The 25,493-nt window shown below is 45.5% G+C and overlaps 1 protein-coding gene across 16 annotated transcripts in view; it reads left to right on the plus strand.

Moving 5' to 3' along the window:
- Window positions 1–25,493, plus strand: part of TLE1 (transducin like enhancer of split 1) — a 97,723-nt gene that overhangs the window by 71,199 nt on the left and 1,031 nt on the right. For all 16 annotated transcript variants that reach the window (XM_021711261.1, XM_021711260.1, XM_021711265.1 and 13 more), the window contains 6 exons: window positions 627–703; window positions 15,830–16,079; window positions 18,032–18,279; window positions 22,094–22,241; window positions 24,266–24,416; window positions 25,394–25,470. In XM_021711261.1, coding sequence (XP_021566936.1) covers window positions 627–703; window positions 15,830–16,079; window positions 18,032–18,279; window positions 22,094–22,241; window positions 24,266–24,416; window positions 25,394–25,470 — 951 coding nt within the window. The remainder of the gene's footprint in view (window positions 1–626; window positions 704–15,829; window positions 16,080–18,031; window positions 18,280–22,093; window positions 22,242–24,265; window positions 24,417–25,393; window positions 25,471–25,493) is intronic.

The raw sequence follows: 25,493 nt of genomic DNA on the forward strand, positions 1-25,493 counted from the left end.
TATTTTTTAAGTTGGAGTCTCATTCTGCCCAGGCAGCAGTGCAGTGGCACGTTCACAGCCACCCCAGCGTCAACCTGCTGGGCTCAGGCGATCCTTCTGCCTCAGCCTTCCAAGTAGCCGGAACTACAGATGCCTGCCACTACACCCGGCTCATTTTTTGACTTATTGTAGATCTTGCCAAGTTGCCTAGGCTTGTCTCAAACTCCTGGACTCAGGCAATCCTCTCCCCTCTGCCCCCAAATTTCTGGGATTACAGGCATGAGCTGCCGTGCTCAACTCTGAGACATCCTTATACAACATAGCACGCTGTGTGCTACCTTGGGTGAGGCAGAGCATGTTAATTCTTTTGGAAGTATTTACCATGGGAAGGTATTTCTCAGTGCATGACTAGATCGCAGCCCCTTCCCTCTCAAAAAAGAAATATGTCTTGTGTTTAGAGGTGAGTATATTGCTTTTTCCACTATATATATATATGTTTTTTTTTCTTTTAAACAAAATACTAGGCCATGCTACTACTGTTATATTGCTTGGGGGGGGTCATTAAGTTTCTAATAAAAAGTATTGATATTTACAAAGTGCCTGCCTTGCATGAACTATGTTCTGCAATACCTTATTTTTGTTTCCAGGTGGGGTTTGATCCTCCCCCTCACATGAGAGTACCCACCATCCCTCCAAACCTGGCAGGAATCCCTGGGGGGAAACCGTAAGTACCTCTAAGGCCTTGGTTTTGTTTTAAAGGTGGTTCCTTCATCATGGGTGTCAGCAGACTAGAATCCCAAAGGGAGCACGGGCATGGGCGTTTCCAAGGAGATTTCTGGTGTCTTTTCCTGAGGAGTGTTAGCACTTTCTATAAATAGGCAGCTTGTAGGTGTCATGCCTCTGTCTTCTCCCTGTGGGTGATCTCATGCGTTTAGCTATTTCTGGAGAGAAGCTGTTGGAGGTGAGGGTGAGGTGGGAGGAAAAGAGCTGGAGGTGGTTGGCCCTCCTCGCCTGACCCTGCAGAAAGCTGCTCTGCTTTGCCATTTGGTTGGAGGGCAGCTGCCAGAGATTTGCAGCCGTCCTGAGGCGTGGGAGTGAGCTGTCACGAACTCTTGAAGCCTCAGACATTTGAGATGCGTCATCTCTGTGTCACCTTTCCCTTATTTTGGGTGGAAATGAGAGTTATTTGAAGGGGAGGTTCTCTTAGCTGCCGACATCCCAGGCCACCTCCAAGTAAAGTTTTTTGTTGTCGTTGAGTCCAGTTCCCACTCGCTCAGGCTGGAGTGCAGTGACACGATTATGGCTCACCACAGCCTTGACCTCCTGGGCTCAGGTGATCCTTCCACCTCAGCCTCCCAAGTAGCTGGGGCTATAGGTGTGCATCACCACGCCGGGCTAATTTTTAATTTTTTTTTTTTGTAAAGATGAGGTCTCACTAGGTTGCCCAGACTGATCTCAAACTCCTAGACTCAAGCGATCCTCCCCACTCAGCCTCCCAAAGCGCTGGGATTATAGGCATGAACCACCGCACTCGGCCCCAAGGAAAGTTTTAATGGGTGCCTTCCTCTGAGAGATAGAGAATTATAAAAAGTAATGTGGCTTTGCCCAGGAAACAAGAAAAGTTAAAGCACACAAAAGCATTCAGAATCTGAAAAACTCTGTATTCTTCCCGGATCATTTAAAAAAATTGCTTGCTTTCCATAATGTTGGTAATGAGAAGCATTTCAAAAATTCCTAATATTCCAAGTTTAATACACAGCAGAATTAAAATACAAGAGTTTGTCCTACTTTTCCAGCAAATACCCTGACTTTTCCTAAGATAGAACATGGCAGGTCTTTGTGAATGTTGTTCACTTTTTAATTAAAGGCACTGGTGATACATAGGTTTTCAGTTTGTCTTTGTCACGCCCTTGCCTTCATGTGGTTGCTTACAGCTTTTTATCTATGCGTCACTTGCGTATGACATTAGTGCATTATTCTGAGAGGTCCGTTCAGCTACCCGGTCATCCTTGTGTGGTTTTAGTAAGAGCTTTCTTTCAGATAAACCATCGGCATGAGGAAAAATTGAATTTCTTCCCTCATCACCTGCTTTTTAGGAAAGCAGATTCCTATTGCTTCACTTTTCCTGTGTTTTAATATGTTCTTCGTGGGAATTTGAGTAATGATGAAATGAGGCTTTTGTCTACATTAGGAATTAATAGTGATGTTAAGAATTTAAGGCAGTGTCTAGGCCCAGTGCAGAGCGGAATTGGAGTAAGGGGCAGTATTGCTAAATGCTCACTTAGCTGGTAGGTCTCTTCCAGTTGAATGCCTATGAACTACTATCTTGTGTGTTTTCTTGGGGATTCAGGAATCCCCGCTTCCAGCCTGCAGTGTCCTCGGGGCACTCATGGCCATTTCTTTTCTGTGGTTGCTGGCAGTGTACTGATGATTGGTTAGTGGATACAAGGCAAAGAAGAAGCAATAACAATAGTAACTGACGCACCTCTGGGGGAAGAACAGGCAAATAAGGCCGAATTCAGCTTCCTCTTCGGGAAAGTCACCTCAAGAGTGAGAGGTATGGGGTATGTTCAGCTGCTGAGACCCCATCTTGAGTGTGATGTGGGAGGCATTAGAGCCAAATCTATATGTCCTCGGTTTGTGAGCGCCTTGCATTTCTTTGTGTTCCAAGGCGTGTAAGCTAGAATTACAATGTGCTTAGAGAGAAGGACTGGGCAAAGTTGTGAGATTCATGTGGAAGGATGCTTTCCTCATCTTGGGCAAAAGGGCCATGGCCTTGGATCCAAATATTCAGTGCACTGCTGTCTCTAAAACAGTTAAGTATCTTTTTCAGGATTCTCTGTCATGTTTGAGGTGAGCCGTGTTATATGAGGAAGATAGAATTAATTAGCATCAGGGAAAAATGAACTTCCCATCGTCTCTGGGATCTGGGTTGTAGAGCCTGTTGCCCATGTTAATCCACTGATTATGAGAGGACTTACTGTTCTTATCTTTTAGTAAAGTAATATTGCCTGAGGCTGTGCTTCTCAAACCACTTACGGTGACACCTCAGGTTTTTTCCCCAGTATGTCAAAGATGGATAATTTTGTAACATACAATAAAAATGAATAGGGAGAAAAAGATACAGAATCCAAGTCCCAGTTTTTTTTTAGAAGAGCCAATAGTTGGTCAGGCACAATGGCTCATTCCTATAGTCCCAGCACTTTTGGAGGCTGAGGCAAAAGGATTGCTTGAGCCTAAGAGTTCAAGACCAGCCTGGGCAACATAGTGAGATCTCATCTCTACAATTAAAAGAAAAAAATTAACTAGGTGTGATGGTCCATGCCTATAGTCCCAGTTACTTGGGAGGCTGAGGCAGAAGGATTGCATGCGCCCAGGAGGTTTAGGGTGTGGTAAGCTGTGATTGTGCCACTCCACTCCAGCCTCCTGACTGGGTGACAAAGTGAGACCTGACTCAAAAGAAAGAGCCAGAGCCAACAACCATAAGCTGTCAGGATGCCATATTAAAGTTTCTAAATGCTCACTTACCCTTGATAACTGCTCATCCCGTGTGGTCAGAGGATGTTTGTTTGCCCCACCCATGGTGAGTAGGGCCGGTCTGAGTCACTTAAAGAGAAATGGCGACAAACCAATATGTCCAGGGTAGGGTGAACAAGGCAGGAAAGGGTATGCAGATCATTCTCTGAGAAATACCCATGGAAAGAATGTTTGGGTAGGGTGGATGGGAAGGCACGCTGACTGTTTATGAGCTGTGTCAGGCATTGTGCTAGATGCTGGGCATGCTTCAGGAAGTGGGATCTCCGTGTCTTCCTTGCCTTTGGGGGCCTGATGATGTGGTTATTAAGAGAACAGTAAATAGTGCCTTGGGACAGAGGCAGAGTGGGTGGTAGGGAGACTTGTCAAGAAGTGATAGCCTCAGAAAGACTTCTTGGCGTGAGGCACAAACACTAAAAGCCTATAACACAAACAAGAATGAATAAGTCTACCAGGGCACAGGGGACAGGGACAGCATGTCATGCTCAGAGAGCTTAAGGGGTTCATGTGCAGACGGACAGTGCCCCCTAAGAGTGTTACAGCCAGAAGGGTTCAGTCGGGGCTGGAAGGACCGAAATGTCCCTTTAGTACAAATGCTCGTCTGTGGTTCAGGTCTGCTACGATGGCCTTACCAAGTGACTGTGTGCCTCTGACCATGCATGTCCAGAGACAGGAACCCACTGCTGTCTAGAGCAATGCATTTTCTGTGCCTATGTGAAAACTCTTCCAGCCCTGGAGCTGAAATTTGTCTCCCTGGAACTTTGACCCATCAGTTCTGGTTCTTTCATGCCCCCTGAGACGACACAGTGCACTGCTAATCCGTCATCCTCACGACGGCTCTTCAAATGTCTGGAGAACCCCACTCCACCCAAGGCGTCTCTTCTGGCTGCATTTGTTCCTTGCTTCAGCCCCATCTTGTGGGATGTGATTTTGGGTTCCTATGTGACATGACCTGGTCACTAAACTTCAAATATTGTCATCTCCTTCCTGTTTTCACTTCCACAGATTTTACTGGTAAGGAACCCCATTGGGAGCTCATAGCTTAGGATGGTGAGTAGGGGAGGAGAAATTCTCCTCCGCCTTCTGAGTGACTGCAGCTGGACCTGAGACTCAAACTGACATAAGAGGAACTAGCAGAATAAAGCATGCAAGTTTTATTAAAATTTTATATGTACATTAAAAAAAAAAAAGAGCCAAGCATAGTGACTCACACCTGCACTTTGGGAGGCCAAGGTAGGAGGATTGCTTGAGCCAGGAGTTTGAAACCAGCCTAGACAACATAGCAAGATCCCATCTCGACAAAAAATAAAAAATTAGCCATGTTTGGTAGCACGTGCCTGTAGTCCCAGCTACTTGGGAGGCTGAGGTAGAAGGATTGCCTGAGCCCAGGAGGTTGAGGCTGAGGTGAGCCATGACTGTGCCACTGCACTTCATCCTGGATGACAGAGTGAGACCCCCAACTCAAAAAAAAAAGTTGATAATGTATAGCAGAGTCATAAGGAAATGAAGTGACCGGAGCAGCTTATATACCTTTTATACAAAGAAATGATAAATTTGTGAAGAAGTGAGAGATAGTTTGGGCTAGAGGCAGTAAATTGTGGGGGAGTGACTAAGAAGTATATTGGAGAAAGTCTAGTAGAAGACAAGGGTTATTTTGGGAGGTTTATTTGTACAGGTCCGTTTCAGTGTTGATTCCCAGACTCTGGTGATAAGGGTGTTCTCCTCATTCTTGTTGTGGGAGGGCACCTTTCTCATGGGAAGTTTTATGGCCTGTTTTTATATAGAAAGGGGGAGGCCAGAAGGTCCTTCCTGCATCTCCCGTTTCTCACGTGCCTTCTGCTCAAAATAGTCAATATGCCAAAGTGGCATGTTTTGGGCTGGCAGGTCCTGAACTCCTTCAGTGCGAGAGCATGAATCACATAATCCCAAAAACAAATGCAGAATTATAGTAGAGATAAGAGCTATGACACAGAACACTGTTCTCTGAAAGCATAGGACGGGATGGGGTTTCATCCTGTTGGGGAGGGTCAAGAGGGATTCCCTGTAGAAGTGTTTTCAGAGCTGCATTAAGTCAGTAAGGGCTGAGCCTTTAGGTGCAAAGGCCAGCATGTGCAAAGGCCCTGTGGCCTCACATCGTTTTTAGCAGAGTGAAACAGAACAAGATAGTGCGCACTGACACCATTCTGTGTACTTGTTTCTGGTGTTAAGATGACCCAAGGTCTCAGTAGGGTCTCTTAACCTCCCCAGTCACTTTTCCCCCCTCACACCCACACTGTCTCCCCTGACTTCACTGTCTTTGTTAAAGCATCATTCCCATTCTCTCCCAAGCTTTAACCTTAAGATCCCTCCTCATTTAATCCCTATTTTTTAACCAGGCTTATTGATTGTTAAAATTCTCACCTTTCTCAAACCCCCTTTTGTCGATAAGATCTTAGATGGGTTTTGTGTCCCCAGTCAAATTGCTGTTAGTGTATTCTTATTGCAAAGCATTTATTCTTTTTCTTAACCAGAGATCTTTAGAAGTTGAATACAGGTTGAGCATTCTAATCCAAAATGCTTCAAAATCTGAAACTTTTTGAATGTTGGCATTACACCACATGTGGAAAATTCTATACCTGATCTTATGTGACAGGTGCAATCAAATTATAGGTGCACAACACGCAGTTTATCCCCAAGGGAAAAATAAAATTACCTTCAGGCTATTGTATATGAGGTCAGTGTGAAACATAAGTGAATTTCATGTTAAGACTTGGGTTCCATTGCCAAGAGATTTCATTATGTATATGCGAATATTCCAAAATTCAAAAAAATCTGAAACACTTCTGGTGTCAAGCATTTCAGATAAGGGGATATTCAATCTGAATAAACTGACGGCATTCAATGCCCAGCCGGTAACGTCACCCTGGCCGGCTTTTCTAGCCTCTTGGCCTGTTCTTTGCATCTTGTGCTAATTGTGAATGGGATGCCCTTGTGATCCCTGATGATTCCTGCCTCTCCTAACTGGAGCAGCTTCCTTCCTCACTGGTCTTCACCTCTTACTGTGGAAGCATTTCTGTCCTTCAAAGCCCACTTCAGTTGCTGCCTTCCGCATGGGGCCTTTGCAGATAAGTACCTATCTCTGATCTCATGCCAGTAGCACCTTGTAATGCCTTAACGGCATTTTTTTGTGCCTTGCCTATGGATTACGGTCATGTGTACAAGTCATGTTTCTGTTGCTTCCTCCCCAGGAGAATGGAAGTTCCCCAAGTCCCCTTGTCTCTTGAGCATAGATACCCAGTAAACAAATAGTCGTTGCATTGACTAGGTGGGAGACAAGTTCGGGATTGTGGAAGATCCTGTGATTCATCCTTCTTGAAAGGAGGTTCATATTCTGCATTTTAGAATGGTTAAATAGTGTTGGTTTATAAGCGGAATCCTGAGCTTGTTTTCAAACCCTCAAGGCTAGATTTAATTGGTATTGTTTAGTTCAGCGTCACTCAAATTCAATCTTCGTTTTAGGGCATTTATTCCCCTGAGCTCTGTGGAGATCATTGGTAAGAAAAAGTCCAAAGTTGAGTTAGACATTTCTCTGGCATCGTAGCACTACTTATCTCCTTATTAAATACCTGGGGGCAGTGGTCCACCTGCCTCACATGGTGGCACCTGGAGGTCAGTAATAACTCGAACTAATAATAGCGTGGCTTTAAGATTCTAGGTTAGTCCCAGTTTCCTTCACCCTGTGTTTTAATGCCAGACATGTAATTTAGAAATCTTCTACCCACTTGTTTAGTGTTTAAATAAATCTTTAAAGTACCTTTTTGGATTTAGAGCCTGAAGGGAGAAGAAAATCTTAACTACATTGAGGGTAAAATTGCCTCTTAGAGAAACATATTTTGCAGTGGTGCCTGGAGGTGGATCCCAGGCTTCTAGCCAAGTGGCCAGGGCTTTCTCCTTACTTTTTCTGTTCCTCATCTTTCTTCTGATTCCTCAGTTGACCATGTGTACATTTCCCAGCTGGTTTATTTAGTGGATTTGAAAATTAATTCAGCCTTCTTTTTACTTGGTTTGATTGTGTTAGTTGGGATTCTTCAGAGAACAGAACCAATAGATATATAGAAAGAGATTTATTATTATTATTTGTGTCAGAATCTCACTCTGTCACCTAGGCTGGAGTGCGATGACATGGTCACAGCTCACTGCAGCCTTGATCTCCTAAGCTCAGGTGATCCTTCCATTTCAGCTTTCTGAGTAGCTGGAACTACAGGTACATGTCACCACACCTGGCTAATTTTTTTTTGATAGATATGAGGTATCCCTGTGTTCCCCAGGCTGGTCTCCAATTCCTGGGCTCAAGCGATTCTTCTGTCTCAGCCTCCCAAAATGCTGGGATTATAGGTGTGAGCCACCATACCTGGCCTCTAGAGAGAGATTTGTAACAAGGGATTGACTGACGTGATTATGTAGACTTAGAAATTCATGATTAGCCGTCTACAAGCTGGAGGCTTCAGAAATCCTATGGTGTGGTTTCACTCGATGTCTAAAGAATCGAGAGCCAGGAGTGTGCAGATGACTGAGGGCAGAAGATTCATGTCCCGGCTCAAGCACAGAGCACATCTGCCCTCCCTCTGACTTTTTGTTTGCTCAGGGTCTCCAGTGATGCCCACCTCCACTAGTGAGGGAGGTTGTCTTTACTCATTCTATCTACTCATGTGCTAGTCTCTTCTAGAAACATCCTCACAGACACACCTAGAAATAATGTTTTATCAGCCCTCTGTGCATCCCTTAGCCCTGTCAAGGTGACACATCAAATTAACAGTCACAGTGCTATTTGTATTTTTTTGTTGCTGTTTTTTGTCTGTTTTTGGTCTATTAAATGCTAAAAGTAACATGTCTATTCTTTTCCTTATTATTGCCATGTATGTTTTCGTTTAACTTCTGCTTTTCTATCCTCTGATGATCTAGGAACATGTAGCTTAATTTCTTGACATCAAGTTGAGGTGAGATGTTTCTTTTTTTATTTTTTCATATTTTTACGATGTGGCCCATGTGGACCTCAAACTCCTGAGCTCTTGTGATCTTCAGCCTCCCAAGTAGCTGGAAGGACCTTCCTTTTGATGTCTGTTGTGTTTAGCTACAGTTATCCCTTTTTCTTCCTCTCTCTCCCTCTTCACCTCATCAGAAACGACTTTCAGTTTAAAGTATATAAATGTGGTTTGTTTGTCACTTGCTTGGATAATGCTCGCGTTTGTCTGTAGTGGGTGGTTTCTTGGATAGAAGTTTTGAGTTGAGCTTTAAAACAGCAGTCTGTTAAGCCTCTTTTTGTTTTACTTTTCATCTAGGAATTTCTCTGTTTGTATCTTTGTACTGCCTGGGAGCCTTGTTCCTGCTCCAGCACATTTATAAGTTTGGAAACACATAATTGATGGGGAAAGTCAGGTCCTAGAACTCAGCTTCTGAACTGCAGACTTTGGCCAGAGAATCTCCTCTTTATCAACTAGGCCATCTCTTATTTTCTTTGCTGATAATCTTCTTTTGGATATCCATTTTAAGACGTTCTGTACTTGCCTTACCAAAAAAAAAAAAAAAAGAAGTATGTAGTCAACTAAATAAGGAAACAGAGTCTCCCATCCTAATGTCTTGAGGTTGTTTACTTGAATTGAGTTGTTAATAAAGCCTTCTGTTGATGTAGAAATGCTATCTTCCAAATAAGGGAGGAATTATACCTTGATTGAAATACTTGCTGTTGAATGCTAAACTGCAAAAATCTTTGCCAGAAGTAAAGAATGTTATAGATGTTATGGGTTAGATGTGCAGACCCTGAAAAACAACTTGAAGTAAAGCTGATTGTATTGACAGAGGGAGATTTTGCCCATATGCAGGTTAATTATACACCCAAGGACCCACTTTCTTCTGAAACCTTAGAATAACGAGGCTCTGATCCTCTTCTGAGCCTCACATCTCTGTCCCCCCAGCCACCACCTTCATTAGTTTTCCGGCTAAGACTGCCCTCCGGAATCCTAAGTGACATTATTTTCATCTGTCTGGGAAGGAGCCAGGCGTCCCCAGGTCCGAGTCTCCTGTGCCCTGGTCTCTTGACTTGGGCCCTGTAACAAATCAAGCTGGTGCTATTGGCATGCCTGATGTTGCTCGTTACGTGTAGGGGAGGTGTTTCCATTCTGGGGGTGTGTCCCATGTAGTCCCACTTGAGGGGAGAGCATCAAAGGTGGTGCTGATGCAGGAGCCAAGGTAAAGGTGAAGAGCTCCCCTTTTTGGCTGGGCTGACCTGGACCAAAATGTAGGCTCTACAGCTTACGAGCTATGTGGCCACAGTTCTTTAGCCTCCCTTCTGCTGCTTTTTTCCCCCCATCTCGAAATATAAGGGGTCATACCCTACCTCCTGGGATGCTCACACAGAGCTTGAATATACCGTAGATCGTGCACTGTGCTTTACGAGAAGTACTTCCCCTGTGCCTTCATTTGCTCCACACCTCAGCCGTCCCGTTCATAGGCTGCATTTTGTCAGGGCACACTGTAAAAATAGGGAAGCGGGGGCCCAAACAAGTTGAATATGGAAACAGTAATGTGTATCTCCTGACTTATTGCAGTTTACTCTATGGGTCATGCTTTCCAATTCCCAGACACAGAATCGTGCTTGTTCCACGTGACCTGCGGTTGCTTCTGCCACAGCTTGCTTTGGAAGGGTCCAGCATCTGCAGGAGTTAGCTGACTTGGGAAAAAGCCACAGATTTCACTTTGTTTTTATGGTTACTTTTGTTGTCTTTTGTGTAGTCTAAATCAGCTCCCTAGGGACTGCCCTTCCTCCCCTTGGGAAAGTTGCTACCATCTCTTAGTGACATTTGGTATGACTGCTAGACATTCCTTGGAAAAAGTTGACTGGTATAACCCAGGTGATTAGAGGACCGCCAATTTTATTTATTTATTTTTTTTGACTCGGGGTCTCACGCTATTGCCCAGGCTGGAGTACAGTGAGTACAGCTCACTGCAGTTTCAAACTTCTGGGCTCAAGTGATTCTCCTGCCTCAGCCTCCTGAGTAGCTGGGACTACCACATCAGCTAATTTTTTTTTGGTAGGGACAAGGTCTCAATCTCCTAGGCTCGAGCGATCCTCCCACTTCAGCCTCCCAGTGCTGGGGATAAAGGCGTGGGCTACTATGCCCCACTGCCCACGTTCTTATTTTAGCAGATTTTCCTTGCCAGAGCAATCTCTCACATCTCAATGTATAACTAATTACGTAGCAGTGGGCAGCTTGTGGTGTTCTGATTCACTGATTGGGCACTAGCTGTATGCTGGCCAGTGAAGCAATTCCACCCGCCTCTGAAGAACTCTGGGATGGGAAAGATAGAAATGTTCCTAGTATGATGAATGCTACAGTAGAGACAGAAAGAGTTAGGACCCTGGAAAAGAATGATCCATGCTGGAAGGTCATGTCAGGCAGAGGGAGGGAGGAAGTGACATGTACTTAGGAGGGAGTCAGTGCTGTTCTAGGCAGGAGGGAACAGTTTGTGCACAGCTTAGAGATGTGACAGGTTGTGAAATTTTAGGGACTGGCCTGTTGTCCCTCATGGCTCGGAGTCTAGGGTCACATGAAGTAAGACCTGCTGGCAGTAAATTGTAAAGGGCCTCGTGAGCCCTCAAGCTCTTTGAAGAGTGATTGAGCGTTTTTGACACGGCTGGATTTTTGATACTTGTTAATATAGCAAGCAATTTCATGTCAGGAGTGCCAGGTCCGCAGGCAGCGGGGGCTTGGTGGCCACCGCCATCTCCGGGGTCCGTGTTGATTCATTATTGTTTACTTGATTCTGCCACTGCAGTTCCTATCTATTTCCAGCAAACCAGCAACTCCGTAAACACCTGTTTTCCTTTGGCCACAGAACACAGCATAGTTTTATTAACAGGAGCCGGTCTGCCAGGAAAAAACAACCTGCCTCCTCGGAACGCAGTCTTGTTTTCCAGTTGGCCGCCCTGTGCGGAATCCCAGTGGGAATTCTCCTCTTAGTTCCTTCCCCTCTGCTGTGTGCCCAGGAAATGCAAAGCCCCTTCCGAATGGATTTGGGGTCCATTCAATTTGTAAATCTGTGAAGTCAAATGGGCTTTTTTCTTTCCAATTCTGCAGCCAGATTTCAGAATCAGAAGTGATCCTGGGTTGTGCCGGGCGGGGGTGGGGGCCAGGGCTCCGTTCTGAGACTTTCGCAGACGAGGGTGGGCTGAGCAGAGTGGCCCCTCCCGAGGGGCCAGGGGCTCTCAGTTCTACCCGAATGTCCTTCTCTCCTCTGATCTCGGCTGAGTGTCGTCTCCCCCACTCTCTCTCCTTCTGTGATTTATGAATGTTATGATTTTGCCTGCTTAGTGGGGGCCCACGTGCTTTCCTGACCCTCACCCTGCATCTCACTCCCTTTCCGCGTCCCCTCACCCCCACTCACTTGTTGAGATAAAGGCCCTCGATGCCACATATTTTCACTTTCCTTTTTTAAAGTCATGGTAGTTTCATAACGATATTGTCATTTCCTGAAGACCCACTGCAGGTGTCAAGCACTGTGTTAAGTGTTTTGCAGCTGTTATCTCTTTAATCCTTACCACAACCCCTGTGACCCCTATATTTTATTGTTATTTCTATCTTATGGATCAGGAAACAGACACACTGTAGGTTGCAGGCTGGCCGGTGAGCGAGACCCCAGTTGGCGCGGCCAGCGAGCCAGGGCTCCACATCTGAGGTCCGTTGAATACCAGTGGGTGAGCTCTTCCTTTGGCTGTGGACCTAATCTAATGTGTTAACTGGTTAGGAGCCCTTCCTTGGATTTTTTTCTTGAACGCATACATGGATCTAAGCTTTAAATATTGAAATAGGATCCATGTGCAGAAACAGGCATGAGTCACGTGTCTAGCTCAGCAGCTTTTCACCAAAGGCACCCACCATGTAACAGGCCCCAGGTCAAGGGACAGAGCAGGGCCACTGCCCCAGCGTCCTTTCTCGTGTCCCTTGCAGTCACCTAGGATAACCACCGTCCTGACCTTCAGGACCACAGGTGAATTTTGCCTGTGTTAGAACGTCTATAATTGCAGTCCTGTCATAGACACTCTCTTATATCTGGCTTCATTTTGAATTCAGGCTTGAGGGGTATTTATAAATACTCACTGTCTGTTTATAAATTCCCCTTCCTGGTTGGTTTTACTTTTCCTAGACCCTCAACCATTAGAGAAGGTAAGTTTCCTTTTGGGATCTCTTCCCCGTCGTCGTGATGAACCCTTAGCGTGGCCTTTGTCGAGGAAGTCCCTGTTGTTGTAGGTGAATAATTCCCGACGTTCTGGTCTGCGCCTCTGGTTTTTCCCTTCCAGCTGATCCCTCCTGGAGACCCATCAGCCCTTTGCGTGGTTCTGGCTTGTTCATTTGATTGGGCTCTCCAGCACAGCAGGCAGCACCAGCTTCCTCCAAGGCCTCCTGTGACTGATGTATTAACATCCATATGGGTTTCCCCTGGGACAGATGAATGTTCACAGCTTCTGACAGCAGTTGGCTGCACTGTGAATCAATTTTAAATTGCCTCAGTTGGATGATCGCAGACCTCCTGTGCAGTTTAAAGAAGAGGACACCTGGGAGAGAAGTGGGTGTCTTTCAGAGACCAGCATACAGATCTGTCGTGTGTACTTTGTGCATCTATTTTAATCTGGGATATTTAACTCTATAATAAGCAGGGTTCTGGTTGGAGCAAGATAAAATTTCCTTCCTCTGAAAATCTGGGATTGCTGAAAGGGTGCCCGATGGAAGGGTGGCCCTACCTGCGGACGCCCACCTTGGTTTGTGGCTCACAAAGAGAAGTGGACCTTCTCTCATAGCACAGAGACTGTGGAGAAGCAGTTTCTCTCCCCACCTGAGCCACCATTCTTATAAATCGTGTGCAACCTGATTCTTTTCTTTTTTTTTTAATGGAAACTTACTTGTCATTTCTTCAGTAGCACCTGGATCTTTGTTGTTTTCAGACCTATGTTGTACCTGATTCTGGGTCATATAACTTGCTACTGGACTTTACATAGGTAAAGGTGTCGATGACAAGTTCCAGAAAGGGTCCAGACTTACCATAGAGGGTCGCGGGAAGGAGGAAGCTATACATACTTCATTTATTGCTTATGGTTTGATCTAGTGATACCGTAAATAAATAAGTGAAAATGGTTCTTCACAGTAGGAAGCTCAGAATTCTATCCATTGGGATGTGGAGTGAAAATATTATTCCTTTTCTTCTACTCTCTAAAAGTGTCTTGTCTTTTTTGGGGGGGTGGACCTCAATCTGTCGCCCAGGCTGGAGTGCAGTGACACTATCACAGCTCATTGCAACCTTCACCTTTTGGGCTCATGTGATCCTTCTGCCTCAGCCTCCCAAGTAGCTGGGATTACAGGCATGTGACACCACGCCTAGCTAATTTTTATGTTTTTATCTTTTGCAAGGACGAGGTCTTGCTATGTTGCCCACAGTGGTTTCCAGCTCCTGAGCTAAAGCAGTCCTTCTGCCTCTGCCTCCCAAAGTGCTGGGATTATAGGCATGAGCAACCACACCCACCCTAAAGTGTCTTTTGTTTGTGCATGTTTTGTAATCTCCATAATATGTTAACTCTTGGAGTTTAAATTTAGTTCATTGGAAAGAAAATTATGCTTTGAATTTTGGTGTGGAAATAGAAATGTGCAACTAAGGTTAGGTTTGTTTGTATTTAACAGGTAGAAAACAGTAGTTTAAATAATGTGGAGGTTTCTCTCATAAAGACACTGGCTGTCAGCAGCCTGGGCAGGTGTCTGGGCCCACTGTGTTACCAGGGCCCCTGCATTTTATCTTTCTGTTCTGCTTCCCTCAGCAGTTGATTTCCATCTTCAAAATCACCTTGTATACTTTGTGTAGCTGGGTACACTGGATAGCACCTGTCATTCCAGCTCCTTGAGAGGCTGGGGTGGGAGGATTGCTGGAAGCCAGGAGTTGGAGACCAGTCTGGGCAACATAGTGAGACCAGCCCCCCATCTCTAAAAATAGATGAACAGAACGTCACTTTGTGGCCCAAAAGGGCTGCAGGAGCTGTAGCCGTCTTACTCATAGCTCAGGCAGTGGGAAGGGAAGAATAGAAGAGGACCTGTGTTTCCCCCTCCCTTTTTAGCAAGTTAATAAGTTTTTTATTTTTTAGAGCACTATTAGGATTTTAGCAAAATTAAGCAGGAAATACAGAGTTTCCATATCCTCTGGTTCCTCCCCTCTTTTTTTTTGAGTTAGAGTTTCGCTCTTGTTGCCCAGGCTGGAGTGCAGTGGCATGCTCATGGCCACCGCAGCCTCGACCTGCTGCGTGGGTTTAGGCGATCCTTCCACCTCAGCCTTCCAAGTGGCTGGAGCTACAGACACACGCCACCATGCCCCCCTGGTTTTTGTGATTTATTATAGAGATGAGGTCTCACCAAGTTGCCCAGACTGGTCTCGAACCCCCAGGCTCAGGCAGTCCTCTCTCCTTGGCCTCCCAAAGTGCTGGGATTACAGGCTGAGCCGCTGCGCCCAGCCCTCCCTTCTTTCAAGTTAAGAACTTCCTCATAGTGCCACCAACAGCTTCTGCCTGTAGCTCATTGGTCAGAACATGGGCACACCTGGCTGAAGGGAAGAAGGGACGACTAGTCTTTTTGCTGGGTCCTTCCCTGCCTTAGGTGAAACCGGGGTTTGTGGCCAAGGTAGGCAAGGGAGATGACTGAGTATAAGAAACCTAGCGATCTGTTACAAAGTCACTGGACCTGTGAGCATCTCTCTTGTTTTATTTTGGTTGTGCAAAAGAGGGTTTAAGTCCAAACCATAAACTGGTGTGTGTAGAGAGCTGTTTTGTGTTGTTGTTAGTGTGGAAATTCACTGTTTACTGTGTGTCGTTAAGGGCTTCATTTTAAGCACTGAAAATAATCTTTTTAAGTTATACTTAAAAAAATACCATTACAATTATACCAGCTACATGGTAGGAGGTATTTTATATTAATTTGGAAGCACATTAAGTGTTTTATAATGCGATTTGGGGGAATGCTTTATAGAATGGATAAGCACAATTTTTAAATCTTGAAAAATTTAAAAAACACAGTTCAACATATGTGTCATTTGGTACACGCTAGATTTCTGCTATTACTTATTTTAAATTTGTTCCATCAGTAAGTGCTTCAACTTGTATTAATTTCCAAAGGAACCCATAATGAGGGACTCTTGTCTTTCTTCTAGAATGATGCTAAGGTAATGACTGCTTCCTTCATGATAAATGTATTTTCTGTCTTCTCTCCTGTCCTCCCTTCTTCTCTCCGACCATCTCCTCCTCCCAAAGTGCATACTCCTTCCACGTTACCGCAGACGGTCAGATGCAGCCTGTCCCCTTCCCCCCCGACGCCCTCATTGGACCCGGCATCCCCCGACACGCCCGGCAGATCAACACCCTCAACCACGGGGAGGTGGTGTGTGCGGTGACCATCAGCAACCCCACGAGACATGTGTACACGGGCGGGAAGGGCTGTGTCAAGGTCTGGGACATCAGCCACCCTGGCAACAAGAGCCCCGTCTCTCAGCTCGACTGTCTGGTGAGTGAGCAGGAACCAGTGCACAAGGGTAATTTTTCCCTGGAGACTCAATAAGGAAATAGCTGTCCTGGCCTGGGTTTTATTCCCATTATGAGGAAATAGAAGCCCCTTCTGTTTCCTGTGTTAGCTGCTTGACCTCCCCCACCATCCCCATTTAAATGTGAAGGTTGCATTGGTTGCTGTTGCAGTGGTGAAATCCCAGAGTTGATGGATTTCTTTCTTTAAATATTTTCCAGTGGTTTACAGAAGCTCTCCTTGTGTGGATGCGTCTTATAAAGGGGGTTTCCCATTTAACCGATGAGAGCACAGCTAGGCCTGGACTCTGATCCCTGCAATCCACTCAACTTTTAATTTCCCTACAGCCTTCAGATAAATACAGAATCGTAAACATTTGATCACGTGGCATAAAAACCGTTCTGAAGAGTCTGCATTTCTAAGGGAGACCTGAAAGAGAGAGATGGTTTTGCTTTACTCCCTTGACTTCAGGAAAGAGTTAAAAAGGATCTGTCTGCAAAAAATCAGGGCAGCCGTCAGTAAAACAGGAGCAGTGAGAATACACTCCCAAGGCAGCTCGGCCACCCTCTCCCAGTGCCTGAGAACACCATTTTACATTTTTCAGGGGCATAGAACACGCCGGGGCGTGTTCCAATCTCTAAACTGTAACCCCAGGATCTATAGACCACATGCTGCTAGCCTTAAGCAGACTCACAGCTGCCCTGCCCTGGTGCGTGGTCTGCTTGCATGCTGCTATGGCAGGTGGTGCTGTCTACTGCCTGCCTGGAGAATTGAGAGGATTCTGGAGAGAGTGTTTGCAAAAAGCAGTGTTTTAGGGACATGGTTTTTGGGGGATACTTATTAGTGTATTTTTAAAAAATCAAATAATGAAAAAATATCTCCATTAGTGAAACCTGTTTTTAAACATAGCCTAGCATTCTACAGTAGGATTATCTTTTTTGAAATTATATGTGTAAAATTTCTCTAAGTTTTGAAACATAGACCATGATTAAAGCATGTGAAAAAAGACGTTCAGCTAGGTTGAGCGCAGTGGCTCACACCTGTGATCCCAACACTTTGGGAGGCCGAGGTGGGAGGATTGCTTGAGCACAGGAGTTGAAGACCAGCCTGGGCTCAATCAGCATAGCAAGACCTTGTCTCTACCAAAAAAAGAAAACGAAAAGAAAAATTAGCCAGGTATGATGACTTACACCTGTAGTCTCAGCTACTTGGCAGGCTGATGCGGGAGGTCAAGGCTGTAGTAAGCTGTGATCGTGTCACTGTGCTCCAGCCAGTGTGGCAGAGTGAGACCCTGGCTCAAAAAAAAAAAAAAGTTCTATATATCTATTTGGCTTAGTTAGAGAATAGCAGTTACCTTTTGGGGGAATTTGTCATATTAACCCTGCCCCCCACTTGCACAGTTTCTTTGGCCTTTGGTCTAAGGAACTTAAGTATAACAGCAGCCACATTATTACTTGAGAAAGTGGCGCTGGTAAATTCTGAGATAAGAATCTTTCTGTCTAATGAAGACTCAGCACAGCGTTAAGTAGCGTGTTAAGAGTCATGAAAACCTAAACATAGACAGTAGGCCTGCAGCTTCCAAACAGGAGATAATGGAGGATGATGAAGGAGAAGATTTATTAACCAGCTTTGAAAAGTGCTTTCTTCACAGAGAAGTACACCTGGATAATCTCAATTCTAGAAGCAGGATGTCGAGAAACATTAGCAAAGCTTTCACACTTGTGCAGATAGTTCTGTGAGTGGGTTTTGTTCACTCCTTTGAAAGAGACAGTTTCCGTGGGATCCCGGTCTTTACTACAAAACCCTTAGACACAATGGACGTTAGAGTGTCCACAAAACACTGCTTTATGAGTCAAAACCCAAGGGCAGTTAGAGAACATGGCACTGTAGATTGCTCAGTAATTCATGACAGCAATCGAATTATGTTTATTTCGCAGAATAGAGATAATTATATCCGTTCCTGTAAATTGCTACCTGACGGCTGCACTCTCATAGTGGGCGGGGAAGCCAGTACTTTGTCCATTTGGGACCTGGCGGCTCCGACCCCCCGCATCAAGGCGGAGCTGACATCCTCGGCCCCCGCCTGCTACGCCCTGGCCATCAGCCCCGACTCCAAGGTCTGCTTCTCGTGCTGCAGTGATGGCAACATCGCCGTGTGGGATCTGCACAACCAGACGCTAGTGAGGTGAGGAGATGGGGTTGTCTAAGGGGGTTCCCTGCTTGAGTAGCTGGGCCAGAGGCCTCGCATCACTTCAGCTTCTTTCTAGCTGCCCCAGGCACTCAGCCCTTATGCTGGGAGCCAGGTGTTAGGGATATTCAGACAAAAGTGTGTTGTTACCTTCAGGGGAGCTTCCAGTCTTGCTGCCGTGCCTGGTGTCACTGAGACTTTTTATCTCCTTAATGTTCCAGTTCTTCAGTCCACATACAGATGCCTCGCTCTAAAAAATATCCCTGGCCTCTGCCAGGGGATGGCCCCATGTGGATCACATGGCAGTACGAAGGGCCCTCGACACTAGATGTTTTTGGCTTTGGCGAGAACCTTATTTGTGCAGATGGGAGCCAACTGATAAAAGATAACAGAAAATCAACAAAGGGACCAGAGAAGAGGTGTTTCCAGAATCTCACCCACAAAATGGTTTTAAAGTATCCATTTTTCTCAGTAATGATACAAGAGGCCTGCCCAAGGGTCATTCTACCCAGAAGCGAGCCAAGGTCTTCCTGGAGTCCTGCAATCTGTCTGTCCCTTTCACCTCAGCCGCTGCCGCGACTCTTGCTACCTTGATGCCTCTCCTCGGCTTCCCTGCCACATGCCCCCTGCAGAAGTCAGTGCTCACGCCAGAGAGGTTCTAGAAACATCTTTTGTTTGTTTGATTTTAAAGATGTGGGGTGTAATTCAGGGCTAGGTATACAAATGTTCATTATGCAGGCACTTTTATTGATGAGGTGTGCCCCCCCCCAGCAGATTCTCACTACTGCCAATCCTTTTCTTAGAGTATTACGATAATTGTTTAAGGTCCGCTTATGAGTGAGAACATGTGATACTCAGTTCTTTGTTTCTGTGATAGATCGTTCAGTCTTATAGACTCTAAGTCCATCCAAATTGTTCCAAGGTTCATAATTTTGTCCTCCTTTATGGCTATGTAATATTCTATTGTATATGTGTACTACATTTCTTTTTTATCCAGTCCTCTTTCGATGGACAGCACAGTTGGTTTCATGTTTTTGCTAATCAGTTTGATGAGGTCCCACTTGTCTATCTTATCTCTTATGGCATGGGAACTTGGGGTTTTGATCAGGAATTGGTTGCCAGTTCCAATTTCCATAAGGGTGTCTCCTGCATTTTCTAAGCTTCTTATCGTTTGAGGTTTTACGCTTAGGTCTTTGATCTATTTAGAGTTGGTTTTTGGGTATGGTGATAGGTAGGGGTCTTGTTTGAGTCTTCTGCATGTGGTCAGCCAGTTTTCCCAGCACCATTTACCGAATAGGTTCTCCTCTCCCCAGTGGTGGGTGGTTGAGGCTTTGTCAAAGATGTGATGGTTGAGAAATTGAGGTTCTGCTTCTGGAATCTCTATCCTGTTCCATTGGTCTATATGTCTGTTCTTGTACCAATACCAGGCTGTTTTGATTATTATAGCTTTCTAATAAAGTTTAAAGTCTGGGAGTGTGATACCTCCCGCTTTTAGAAACACCTTTTTAAAAACAAGCACAAATGAGACGCCGTAGGTAAAATTAGCATGTGTGTCTTTCTTTTGTTTCACATCTCATCTTCGCTTGGAAACAGGCTCTGTGGACAGTGCGGTTTGAGGCCTGGGGCTTCCTTGGCAAGCCTCCTGTGATGCTTCTGGTCCATGTACAGAGTGAAGCCACAGAAGTCCTCATGACAGCGCGCTCTCTCCTCAGATCTCCGCTGCAGAAATCCATTAAGTATCCTTGATCCCTGCCCTGCCCCTGTGTGTCGGTGACCGTGCAGCTGGTATTTTCCTCTTACCACTTGCTGTGTAGTGCAGAGTGAGAAAAATGGAATAATAAGCCCCTTCAGATTTTTTTTGAAGCCTGGCAAAAGTTACTTTTTTCTTCTCTCTCTTTTTTAAACTTAGTAAATAGCATTTTCAAAGTGTTCATTCTTGCTTTTCAATATCACTCCCTTCGATGCTCATAATGTCTGTAGTGCTGTTCACTCTGTTTTGTAAACGAGGAGCCATAGGCACAGAGAGGTTAAGTTACTTGTTCCAGGTCGCACAGTTGGACACAGTACACCTGGGATCGGCGCCCAGGCTTTCTGCTCCCTCATCTGTGTTCTGAACTCCTGCTCTGCCCAACTTCTGGAGTCAGTACCTGGTGATTGTAATGAGACAATGTTTTACAAATCTCCTTCTCAATTTGGATTGACCACATGTGGCTGCTGGTGGTTCTGTGTGCCCGGGCAGTCTAGCCTGGGGAATGGGTTTGTGTCCATGGTGACCCAGCACATCCTGACCAGTCAGGAGACCTGCCAGGGATGCATAGATGAAAGGCAGAGGGGATGGAGGAACACTCATAGAGTGCTGTACGTCAGCAGGGAAAGATGTTTTAGCCAGAGAGGAAGAGCATTTAATGAGTTGGGTCAAAAGAAGTCAGGCGGTGAAGTGAAGAGGAGGCCACTGGATTTCCACAGCGGCTGGAAGGAAAGAAAAGCAGCACTTTTACCAAGTGAAAAGGGGCCTTCCCCAAGCCTTTGGGGAAGTCTCAGGAGAAGCTGGAGCTTGAGGTCTTCTCCCCGATGAGGGAGAAAGTCGGTTCATGAGGACTGAGCCTGGATCCTAAAGTCCAGTGGGGATGGCGTGTGAAGAGAAGATTGCTGAAGTGATGGCTCACAGCTTGGCTCAGAATCCAGGGCAGCAGTGGTGCTTTTTCCTTCCCTGTGTGCTCTTTCGATTCCAAGCTCAGGTGCAAAGTTTGGAGCGCTATGGGAGTGAGAAGGTCTGTGGAGCCCAGAGGAAGAGGAGGCATGGAAACTGTCCTCTCGGCGTTGAAATTCCCAAGCAGCCCTTTACTGGATCCCACCTGATCCCGAGAGCGCATTTGGACCTCACGCACTTTTCCTGGCTGCTCCCTCACCAGCTTCCGCTCAGCCTGCAGAACTGAGTCAAGGGTCGTCCCCAACCTTGCGGTGGCTCACACCTACCTCCTTGCGCTGCCACTGTGCTCACCAGATTCCTGCTGGCTGATGGGTCTTGGTGGCGCTTTTCGCATGAAGCTAAGGATCCCCTTTAGTGAACAGCTTGTGCTCAGCTGGGAGGCAGGGTCTTGCTCAGGTGCCCACGGGTCTGCCTCAGCAGTGGCCTCTGCAGCAGTGACTTCTGTCTCTGCTCAGTGTCTCTGCGGTCAGGAGGCCAGCATGCATGACCCTTTGTCTCTGGGAGTCCAGATTTCCTAACGCAGGGTTCTGTCTGACACAGAAAGCAAGGTTGAGCAAACACATGAGCTCATGCTCTGTTGGCACGACAGGCATGTGTTGATTCACAGAAACGGACGCCTGTGTGCCCCGCGCTCGTAACGTCTCCACTCGTTTCTCTCCTGGATTCAGGCCTCCAGATCGAAGGGCAGGCCTTCGTCTTTCCTCAAGGAATACACTTGAAATTTTGTGTGTTTGTCCTTTATTCTCTTTTAACACTTACACTCCTTTTCAGACCTGGAAGGCATTTTACCTTCCAGACGGATTTGTCAGAGTAGTATATTTAACTTCTGGGTAGTGACCTACGATGGCATTTCATTTCTTTAGCACTTGAATCGTGAAAAAAGAAAAAAAGATACTCTGCAGGTGCTGTTTCCCATCCCCCTCGGGGAAGGTTAGTTTGATCTTGCACATCAGCAGACACTGGCAAGATCACACACACACACACACACACACACACACACACACACACACACACACACACAGAGTCCAAAACTAACACCACAACAGTGTTTACCTTGAGCTCTGGCAGGAAATCATTATTCAATCTGGTTTGTTTTATCAGGCAATTCCAGGGCCACACAGACGGAGCCAGCTGTATTGACATTTCTAATGATGGCACCAAGCTCTGGACGGGCGGTTTGGACAACACGGTCAGGTCCTGGGACCTGCGTGAGGGGCGACAGCTGCAGCAGCACGACTTTACCTCCCAGGTGACTGACTGGCTTCCGCCTGCCCCGGAGTCTGTGAGGCAGCCTGGGGTGTGTCGTCCTCTTTTCTCCCTCTCCTCACATCCTAGGATAGTAGTAGTAGCTGGACAAACAGATCAGGGCTAAATCAGAGATAATAGGTTTTTTACATACAAAAACCAAAAAAAAAAAAACCCTGAAACTCTTGAGTGTCTTTAAAAATCCTTCAGGTTAAGACACGTTCGCCGTTTCATTTATCTATGAGTTTGTTGAAGGGATCCATACAGGGGAGAATGTACGGTTTCCTTCCACGGTGTTTGATCTGCTGCACCTATCCTCACCGTCTAATGCGGGAGTGGGATGTGATTATTGATTCCTAAATAAATAGAGTTTGAGAGGTATGCAGGATGTCACTAGGAGTGGAGAAAAACCACAGCTGCTCTGAAAGTTCATTCATTTCCCCTACATCAGGGAGCTTTAAAAATGCAGAGGTATCTCAGTGGATGCCCATTTGATTCCTCATCCCTTAAAAGATGAACTCATGGCTGGCTGACAAGATTTAGGGAGTTTTGAAATAATGCATAAATGGCAACTATGCAGGTTGTGAAAATATTTAGATGTTGAGTGTCTGAACGTAGGCTTGTTTGGGAAAGAGTACTTTGCCATTTTAAGTGCTTTCTGATGGTAGAATTGTTCTTTTGATCATGACTTGGCATTTTATTTATCTTCTTTTGTAATAGAAATAATTTGACTCAGTAAACTAGGGCAAAAACAGAAAACAAATGTATATATGCTATTAAGCTTCATGTTCCTATTGACATTTTGTTGAGTTCCCTGTTCATCCTCTTTCCCATCAGAGGTAGGATACTACTTTTGGTCTTCCTTTTGGAAAAAAAACTTCCTTCAAAAAAAATTCGTATTTTCAAATATATATGAGTGCAGAAAATGTTTAAGCATATATAAAAATACAGTTAATTAGACAATAAACCCATATGCCCATCACCCTAGCTGTAACAGTTATGAACACGTGGCCAGTCTGTTCTGTCATCCCCATTCTCCCTATCCATAAACACTGGAGTATCTTCATGTAACTCCCAGCCATCATGTCATTTCATTCATAAACAGTCATGCACCCCTAGTATTTCAGCCAGCAGTGGACTGCATATGTGATAGATAATGCCGTATTTTTACTGTACCTTTTCTGTGTTTAGAGACTCACCATCGTGTTGCAGTTGCGTACAGTATTCAGTGTATTTGCAGCCTAACAGCAATAGGCCACATCGTATAGTCTAGGTGCAGCTAGCTGTGCCATCTAGGTGTGTGTAAGTGCACGCTGTGATGTTCACCCAACGACGGAAATCACCTAACGAGGCATTTCTCAGAACACAGAACATATCTCTGTCATTAAGGAACTCGTGGCCATACTTCTGTCTGTTAGTATTGCAAAAGATAGGGCCTTCTTTATTTTATTTTACTTTATTTTATTTTTTTGAGTTGGGATCTTACTCTGTGGTCCAGGCTGGAGTGCAGTGGCGTGATCATGGCTCACTGCAGCCTCACACTCCTGTGCTCAAGTGTTTCTTCTGCCTCAGCCTTCCAAGTAACTGGGACTATAGGCATGCACTACCATTCCTGGCTAATTTTTTGATATTTTATTTATTTATTTATTTTTGGTAGAGACAAGGTCTCCCTATGTTACCCAGACTCGGAACTCCTGGGCTCAAGCAGTCCTCCCACTTTGGCCTCTCAAAGTGCTGGGATTGCAGGCATGAGCCATCATGCCTGGCGAGGCCTCCTTTACAGCACATACAAACGCCGTATTAGGAGTCATTTTAAATTTTCATCCCGTTCAAATTTTTTCCATTGTTTCACAAAGGTTTTGACAGGTGGTTCATGTGAGCGGGGTTGCCTGCCCTGTAGACCTCACCACAGTAGGGATTTGGCTGATGGCTTCCCCTGTTCTCGCTGTTTCCCCTCTTTCCTGTTGCCTTTTCACACCCCAAAAGCATTGTGCAGTATAACCAGCGCCCCTGTCCTGCTCCTCACAGATCTTCTCCCTGGGCTACTGCCCCACCGGGGAGTGGCTGGCCGTGGGCATGGAGAGCAGCAACGTGGAGGTGCTGCACGTGAACAAGCCCGACAAGTACCAGCTGCACCTTCACGAGAGCTGCGTGCTATCCCTGAAATTTGCTTACTGTGGTGAGTTCAACCCAAAGGAAGCTGTCGGCTGTGGATGGCCCCGTGGAAAATACTTCTAGCAAACTACGGAAGAGATGGTATCTGGAAAAAATGCTGGGCTCCGAGCAGCTGGATGCAATAATCCTATTGTTTTAATATGTTCTTTGGAGCACAGTAATGTCTGTTTCAGTCTGTTTGGCTAATTTGAGAAAAGTCAGCAGGCGATGTAAATACAGGGTTTGGACACATACTTATTTTCAGTGGGGGTGGGGACAGTTAGTGTCCAGTCTGAAGAGGGGTGGCTGGGAATTTATAGAAGAATTGGCAGGAGCAGTGGAAGTCTCTGAACTGGCCGGGCTGCGGAACCCAGGGTCGGCAAAGAGGATATTTAACTGTCCCAGATGCTACACTCTACAGTGAGGATAAAGTTTCTTATGGAAACTTCTTGTGCACTGCAGGTGGTCAAATATTTGTTCATGGGATGGATGGATGGATGAATGGGTGGATGGATGGATGGGTAGGTGGGTGGATGAGTAGCTGTTGCTTATTGAACACATTTTATATGCTGTATGACATGACTGACATTTTACTTAAGTTTGACATTTAATCGTTTCTAGTTCCATTTTATCATGAGGAAACTGACTAAAGTAGAACAACTTCATTGATTCAGTATTTGAGGGCCTGCTATGTAATGGGTATGATGCTACTAAATCATGTATCCAGTGACTAATAATGCTGATACCCAAGATCATACCCAGGATCACACAGATAATCCGCCAAGGAGCCCAGATTTAAAACCTCTGCTCACGTCATCGACGAACCCTTTGGACATGGTCGTTCATGCATTAAAAGTGTTCTCAGTTTGATTAAGTCTAAATTGTGAGTCTAATTGGAATTTTTTAGTTATTTGAAGAAATGGAGTCTTGCTGTGTTGCCCAGGCTGGACACAGTAGGGATTTTAATCTTGCTAAGACTGCATATGTCTTTGCTAATTCTAGGTAAATGGTTTGTGAGTACTGGAAAAGATAACCTCCTGAATGCTTGGCGGACCCCCTATGGAGCCAGTATATTCCAGGTAAGTGTTCCTTACCTACAAAG

Source organism: Carlito syrichta, unplaced genomic scaffold (assembly GCF_000164805.1).
Source record: "Carlito syrichta isolate Samal-C Ts95f unplaced genomic scaffold, Tarsius_syrichta-2.0.1 Scaffold301970, whole genome shotgun sequence".
Lineage (NCBI taxonomy): Eukaryota > Metazoa > Chordata > Mammalia > Primates > Tarsiidae > Carlito > Carlito syrichta.